Source organism: Pinus tabuliformis, chromosome 3_1 (genome assembly GCF_031772625.1).
Source record: "Pinus tabuliformis cultivar Carrire ecotype Pingquan chromosome 3_1, CPIR1, whole genome shotgun sequence".
Taxonomy (NCBI): Eukaryota; Viridiplantae; Streptophyta; class Pinopsida; order Pinales; family Pinaceae; genus Pinus; species Pinus tabuliformis.
The window spans coordinates 959,502,659-959,510,606 of record NC_142301.1 but is presented as its reverse complement, the minus strand read 5'-3'; the positions used below and the strand labels follow the sequence as shown (position 1 = coordinate 959,510,606).

Below are 7,948 nucleotides of genomic sequence, written 5' to 3'. Positions count from 1 at the left end.
GTTGGGGATTAAGTAATATATCCAGGTGGTGAAATTTTACTTGTTGAGAGGTTTGAAATGTGATATTAGTCATTCAAATGGCACAAAATGATTTAATTTAATGGGTGCTCGATCTTATCGACAATAAATGTTTGGATGGTGAAGACATATGTCCCCGCATCCTATTTCTGGGCCCAAAACATGTCTCCATCCTAGCACGATAGCCCAGATGATTCGTCAGTGACCACAACAGCCACTCCCGTTTCGAAACACACAGGATTGCCGGTCCATTTTACCTAGTTACGCAGACAGAATAGAATAGAATTTTATGAGTTGATGGAGGATTCTATAAAAAAAATATATCCCTATCTCCAACAACTATGCATACCTGATAGCATGATGAACAACGGATATCTGATGGCCGATCGCATATCGGATAAGTTAAGTGATAGTGGTAATGGAATGCCCACATGAGAAGTTACGATGGGCCCATTAAGCGATGGCCGATAGCGATAGATCGGAGATCAGGGTGTAAAGGGGCAGCGCGCGGGTTTATAATATTTGAGCTTAAATAGATAATCAAGTTGGATTGAAGTGCGAGGGATGTCAGACCGTCGTTGAACTCAAGTACTGTAAAATTACATTTTAACGCTATAATTAGACATACAGTCCCTCTTCAACGACGTGTATTATGAGAATACAGAAGATACTTTTATTAATAAGATAAAGACTCCCCCATGATCAAAATGGTAGCTTTCCATCCACCAGATTTGGATCTGAGAACGGGCTTGCCTCTCACATCCACGGATCCATTAGTGAGCCACTCTTCTTGGTCGTGGTCTCCTCTCTGTGGCTGCACCGATGCCTTCCAAAACTCCATCCAATTCTTAAAATGTTGGAGTTTCATAACTACAGCTAATGCAAAGACCAACTAATTACTCTGCCTCGGCTGATATTATAACGAAGTTTCCCATTCTGATCTGGTAATGGCGTACGCTCGATATTCCTAATTATAGTTGTGATGCATTTGAATTCAACAATTTGAGATATATCTTTAAATATCATTGTAACATCAAATTGTCCCCACCCAATACCTATGGTGGTTGTGCCATTCAACTATCTTTCAAATTTAGGCCAAAAATATCCTAAAATCCAAAACTAATGCTTGGTCCATTTAAATTTATGCCAAAACTATGCTAAAATCCAAACAGATGGTCGGTCCCTTGGCTATTTTGCCTTTTTCTCAGAAATGGGTGACATGATACTATATTCTATATATAAATTCAACCTCTTAAAAAATTTAAAAAATCACTATTTAAACTTCGATTCCAATAAATCTCTACTGGGAATTTAAATTTAAAAAAAAAAAAAAAAAAACAAAAAACAATCTACTCCGATCATTCTATTACCGTCGTCGTAATCACTGAACTGAAAAATAGCTTTCAACGAAGCTGGCAGATATGTCAAGATTATTGTACCTTAGGCATATAGGCAAATTGCATTATTAAATTCAAGAATCCCTAAAAGAGGTCGCCATATTTCAGCATCAGATTCAAGATAACTTAAAACGGCTAAAGGAACGATACATCCATCTTAAATATTCAATCTATTTTTTAACTCCTTACATTCCCTTACTGCCATTTACGTTCTTTCACGTAAATAATTGTCAAGCATCGTGATAACATCGAAAATTCTCATTAACAAATCAGGAAAAATGTTGTCCTGAATTTTATTTATCAAATCTATATATGAGAAAGTAAACATGGAACATACACGCTTAGCCCAATTTATATTACACTTGATACTTTCTGAAATTACAGAAGCATCTGAAAACTCACACAAATGATTGAAGTGAAAAAGTTAGACCAAATCTATATATGAGAAAGTAAACATGGAACATACACGCTTAGCCCAATTTATATTACACTTGATACTTTCTGAAATTACAGAAGCATCTGAAAACTCACACAAATGATTGAAGTGAAAAAGTTAGACCAATGATTGAGGTGAAAATAACACAGCATTAGTAAATGAGATAGTGTTTTTTTCATTGGAAATTGATAATATAATTTTTTAATAACATTTTACATTTTGTGACTAACTATTTCTATTTAATTTAGATAAAAATGAATGAATTCAAATAAATTTGATTTAAGAAAAAAATTGTCTAACAATCAGCACATACGGCTAATAAATGAGTTTAAAGACTGACTTCTCATTTGGCGTTGGGATTTAGAATAAGGACCTTAACAAATTGGATAAATTTAATTCTGATCTATCACATCCGTATCCTAAAAGAAATATCCTCACCCTTTAAAGGTGAAGAATAAGAATCTCAAGGAAATGTTCAATCAATAAAATCTTGGTGTGTCTGCAACAGCATGCGGTCCACACTTGTTTCGACCATAGAAAAGGCATAGGATATCTCTTTGGATCTGTGGCAGTAAACTATAAGAGCCAAGTCACCACTTCATTTTCCATTGAAGGCTTCCCTGGCCCGAGGCATTTTATGTTTCTGGCAGCAGATCTTCGACATAGCTAAAGTGAGTGACGTAAAGTAGGAGGATATTTTTTCGGTATATGCCTCCATGCATATTTGATAACGTGTCTGGTGTCATTTAAAAAAATCTCTCTATCTCCAACAACTACGCATACCTGATAGCATGATCAACGGCGGAGATCTAATCGCCGATCGCATATCGGGTAAGTTAAGTGACAGCGGTAATGGAATGCCGACATGCAAAGTTGCGATGTGCGGATTAAGCGATAGCCGATAGCGATAAATCAGAGATCTAGATGTAAAGGAGCAGTGCGTGGAAAGGCTTTAGGGAGCGGACCCGACAAAGTCATAAATGCGGGTTATAATATTTGAGTTTACAAACCCGACGTTATCGCAAATCGAAAGTGGAAGGCTTCATGATTGGTATGATTGCGAAGGAGTGATTGCGATTAGCGATAAAGCTAAGCCTCTGAAACTGTGCAAAAGATTTGGAAAAGGCGGAAAATGTGAGTTCACATATGTTTAGGTGTACTCTTTTATAAATGGATAAGGCGGAAAATGTGAGTTCACATATGTTTAGGTGTACTCTTTTATAAATGGATTAAAGCGTGATAGAAGAAGGGTTTGTGGTTAAGTAAAAATGCATGGATTTCTGAGTTACGCCGTTCAAATGGCACAAAATGATTTAATTTAATGGGTGCTCGATCTTATCGACAAGAAATGTTTGGAGGGCCCAAAACATGTCTCCCTCCTAGCACGATATATCTGTGCAGCATTCTATTTCGGGGCTCAAAACATGTTTACACAATTGTTAGATGCACAATAAAATAAAATGCACACAATGGTTTAAGAAACTCGCAATGGATGAATTCGAAATTGCCGCAAAACGAGATTATTTATTATAATTTGGAATCACATATCATATCATGAACATTTCATTTTATTCCTGCTCAGTGATTAAACTTTATTCCAAGGAGAAATACACATGCCACCGGGCTAATCGGCAGCTCAGCTCAGCTCAGTTCAGTTCACATAACTGCAGTGCAGCAATCATGACAAGTACTAGATACTATCTGCGCCGTGCTTTGGATTTTTATCCGCCCAGAATGAATGAATGAGTGAGTGAGAATGTTTGAAACAGTGCAGGAAAGGGTCGCATTATTATTGTAGATATCCTATGAATCGTTGGAATTTCTGCATCTAAATATATTTCATGCCTTGCTTTCAATGAAAGTTGGCATTGGTATTGTACGTAGCATTCGGCTGCCAATTCTCTGGAATAGCGTTATCTATGATGAGCGTTTTGCCTGTGGAGAGGGTTGTAAGGCGAATGGAGAAGGGAGCACTTAAAGGGCCACTGTTCAAAGCCCAATTTGCACCCCATGTTTGTTGCATTGGTTGCCATGTATTGGAGTTTCCCTGAAGAGAATAGAAGCGAAACACGAACGAAGCCGTTAGATAAACTTGCAAGTATAATTATAATCAATATAGCGTATACGATGGGGGCAATTTAATTTAAGTGTGTAAAGCACCCACCTGTTTTAAATCGACCGCTCCTAGGTCGCCATCTCCATTTACGAATTCAACAAGGAGCCCCAGCCAGTAAGCACTGGAGCCCGAATTGACGTGGAAGGCAATATTGGTTCTCTCATATTCACAAGGCACCCTGTCGTATAGCACAAAATGCAGTTGATCTATATATAAGAGGAAGCATTGCATTGCATTGCAGAACAAAAGATAAAACTAGCTGATTGCAAACCATTTTTTAAAATCATCGACTCATTTGATAAGAGAGAAGATAAATACCTTCGAAACAAAGCAGACACGACTCCAGCATTGAGCAGATCTGTACCTCTACGAGGATCAGACGCCATATCTTGGAAGGCAGTACCGCTGAGAACAAACTGTGATTGCCCAGATGATTCGTCAGCGACCACAACGGTCACTCCCGTTTCAGAACACAGAGGACTGCCGGTGCATTTTACCTGGTTATGCAGACGGAATAGAACAGAATTTTATGAGTTGATGGAAGATTCTATAAAAAAATCTATCTCTATCTCCAACAACTACGCATACCTGATAGCATGATCCACAGCCTTTTCCTCCTTTGTACAGATCTGGACTTGCTGAAGCCACTTTTGAATCAAAAGGAAACTGTTTCACAATTGTTGAATTAGTAATGCAACCACCTTCAAATCGCTTGAGAATTAGTAACGCATAGGAAATCACTCAGGTAATCCTTATAGGTGTCGGAAAACACTTGGCAAATGGTTGAACATGGGTACGTTTAAGAATGTGAAAAGGTATGGTTGAGCATGGGTACGTTTGAAACCAGAATGTGAAAAGGTATGGTTGAACATAGATACGTTTAAACCACCCACGTAAGGTAATCATTAAATTAATAGACAAAACACTTGGTAAATAGTTAAATAGACATTAGTTTTAGAATATGAAGAGGTATAAGGTGCATGTCGCAACTTTTAATCGTTTCACAAGCTTGAGGAAAACTATCGGTGGGTTGTTCCTCTTTGATCCACGTCTCTTAGGTTAATATTTTATAATTTTTTTAAATACATTTCTCACTAATCAACATACGTGGTTATCAACAAGAGGCACAGTAAATTTTTAATCATGTTTTCTAAAAAAATAATTTAAGTATGGTTTAAGCATGTGTTCTAAACATGCAAGAAAGTTATTGTTGCAAATTTCATTCATTGTTTTAGTGACGACTACAAGAATATACTGGCATCTTTCAATTCATGCCATCCGATAAAAAATATTAATTAAGAAAATGATTAACTTGCCAATTCTGATGGAGGAACACCTATCGACGTAAATATACAAGTTCTGAACATTTTCTTTTGCTTTTCTTTGATGCCTCTGCTTTGCTTTTCTGTGATGCCTCTGCTTTAGCAGCCTGTGGAAATATGGCTTCTCTGTAAACTACACCTGCTTGTTGCTTTGCTTTGATGCCTCCCCGTGTTGCCTCCCTGTGTTGCTTTTCTTTGATGCTCCCATTTAACAGCCCCTGGAAATATGGCTTCTATGTAAATTTCACATGCCTTGTTGCTATTTGCTTGGAAATATGGCTTCAATGTAAATTTCACATGCCTTGTTGTTATTTGCTTGTCTGTTTATTCACTTGAAATATTTCAAATAGAAAATAAAAAAATTTTGATTATTTGCTTAAAATAATCAAAGTGTTCTGCTTATCTACTTGAAATAGAAAATATTGGTTATTAAAATATTTGAAATAGAAATAGAAGCAGATACATAAGTGCTCTGCTTATCTACTTGAAATAGAAAACATTGGTTATTAAAATACTTCAAATAGAAAAAACTAGTTATTAAAATACTTAATAGAAAAAACTGGTTATTTACTTGCTAGTTATTTTATTGGGTATTGAGCTGAAATAGATGCATAAGTGTTTAGCGTATCTATTTGAAATACTTGAAATATAAAAAACTCGTTATTAAAATATGGAAAAAACTGGTTATTTACTTGCTAGTTATTTCGCTGAAATAGATGCATAAATGTTCAGTGTATCTACTTGAAATAGAAAAAGTTGGGAAATAGAAAAAGTTGGTTATTTATTTGCTAGTTATTTAGTTGAAATAGATGCATAAGTGTTCAACTGTTAGTTATTTAGTTGAAATAAGATGTATACGAGTTGTTGAAATAGAAAATGTGAAATAGATGCATAGATGGATAAGATTCGCTCAAATAGAAACGCTGAAATAGATGCATAGATGCATAAGAGTTGCTGAAATACAAAAAAACTAGTTATTTATTTGGTCGTTTACTTGCCTGGTTATTTAGTTAAAATAGATGCAGAAGTGTTGCTGCTTTTTTGATCTACAACCTATATCAAAGAATAGATAATATGCTACCTCTGTAAATCCATTGTAGTAAATTTTCATGCAGAAAAAAAATTGATAGTATGCTACCTCTGTAAATCCAGTGGTAAATTTTCATGCAGCAAATTTTGGTGCAAAATTATTGCAATCCAATATACCGATGCTTGCAAATTCTAGGAAATTTTTCTGTTGGCAAATTTTAAATTTTCATGGCCGTGAAGCTATGACATGGTTGTTTAGGAGGGGTTGAAGAAGGAGGTTGCGTCAGATTACAGATGTGTTGAAGGAGGCGGTTATGTCAAATTACATGCAGATATTGGGTACATGGCTGCATTGGTTGTGTCAGATTATATGCAGATTTTGGGTACGTGGCTGCGGTACTAGCATGCTCATGCCACGGTACTAGCTTGGTCATGACACAAGATCCAAACATTAACCAAAATATTATCCCAAACATGTGATGCTAGCTAACTAATGCTAGTATTAGTCTTTATTTTGGATTATTTGGAAATACTCAAAAAATAATATATGATTAAACCAAAATTATATAAAAAAAAAAAAATAAGCATATAGCCTCTCTCCCTGGAGAAGAGGCTAAATAAGACTATCAAAATATGTGATTGGTCCTGAAAATCATTCCTGCAATTTCATATACTGACCAACATTTATTTTATGAAATAGATTTAAAAACTTAGGTTAACGATACCCAATAATAATGCTATGCCATCATTTCGATTACTAATGACTGTCAACCTGCCATGGCCATTCCGTAGTCTATATCTCTGTTGAAATTTGTGCGTACTGGATGCGTGCCGTTGTCTATGTTACCTCCCACTTTGATTCCCTAGTTGTTGTCTATGTCTCTGTCTCGGTTGCTCAAAAATGGAAGCGGCTCTTAGTGGAGGTACAATCCTGCGCATGTGGATTGGACCCTCTAAGTGTTCTCGAGTGGCCTCAGCGCTCCGATTGCGAAGGTGGGTCCCAACGGTGTAGTGCTTCTAGCGGGTAAGTGGGAGTCACCATAGGAAAACGACAACCACTCGAGAAGAGTGAGCCAAGTAGTCGGCACTCAAAATCGTTTCGCTGCAGGAAAACGACAACCACTCAAGAAGAGAGAGCCAGAGTACTCTGCACTAAAATCGTTTTCTTTGCATGATCTCTGTTGGAATCTAGTTGCTGTGATTAATAAAAATTTAAAAGTGATACCTTACTTTTTGACTCGCAATATCATTACACAAAGTTGGAAAGATTAGTGCAACTTAAAAGGGGACAACGCCATAAATATCATTATTCACAAAGTTGGAAAGAGTAGTGCAATTTAAAAGGCGTGTACAGGGAGTCCATAATTTGGCCTAGAAGCAGGAATATGGTGTTTTTTCCCAGAAATTTGAGCATAATGATAGAAATAGGTTCAGCACTATGCCCAAAATTCAAAAGATTGAGCACTATAACCCCGATTTCTCAAATTTAACTTATGATACTTAATGAGGTGTTTTTAAAAAGGACAGACAATTCGAACGGCCATTCTCCAAAGTTCGAAGGATCGAACCCGGGCACGGTCGAAGGAATCGGCAGCCGGGAACGGACTAAAAATCCGTGGGTCGGCAACCT

The 7,948-nt window shown here is 36.7% G+C and overlaps 1 protein-coding gene across 1 annotated transcript; it reads right to left on the bottom strand.

Moving 5' to 3' along the window:
• Positions 1-3,703: 3,703 nt before the first annotated feature.
• On the bottom strand, positions 3,704-7,103 carry LOC149190997 (expansin-B16-like). Its single transcript, XM_089410635.1, has 6 exons — positions 7,095-7,103; positions 5,322-5,507; positions 4,556-4,633; positions 4,286-4,464; positions 4,016-4,145; positions 3,704-3,898 (listed from the first exon to the last, which is right to left on the bottom strand). The coding sequence occupies exons 1-6, from the start codon at positions 7,101-7,103 to the stop codon at positions 3,704-3,706; spliced, it is 777 nt and encodes a 258-aa protein (XP_089266761.1).
• Positions 7,104-7,948: the final 845 nt, after the last annotated feature.

Bases quoted from the DNA above. Each gene is read 5' to 3' on its own strand.
- LOC149190997 (XM_089410635.1), bottom strand. The intron at 4,465-4,555 runs GTATGCGTAGTT...CTGCATAACCAG, and splicing joins GCTGTGGATCATGCTATCAG to GTAAAATGCACCGGCAGTCC. The intron at 4,146-4,285 runs GTATTTATCTTC...GCTATACGACAG, and splicing joins GTGTCTGCTTTGTTTCGAAG to GGTGCCTTGTGAATATGAGA.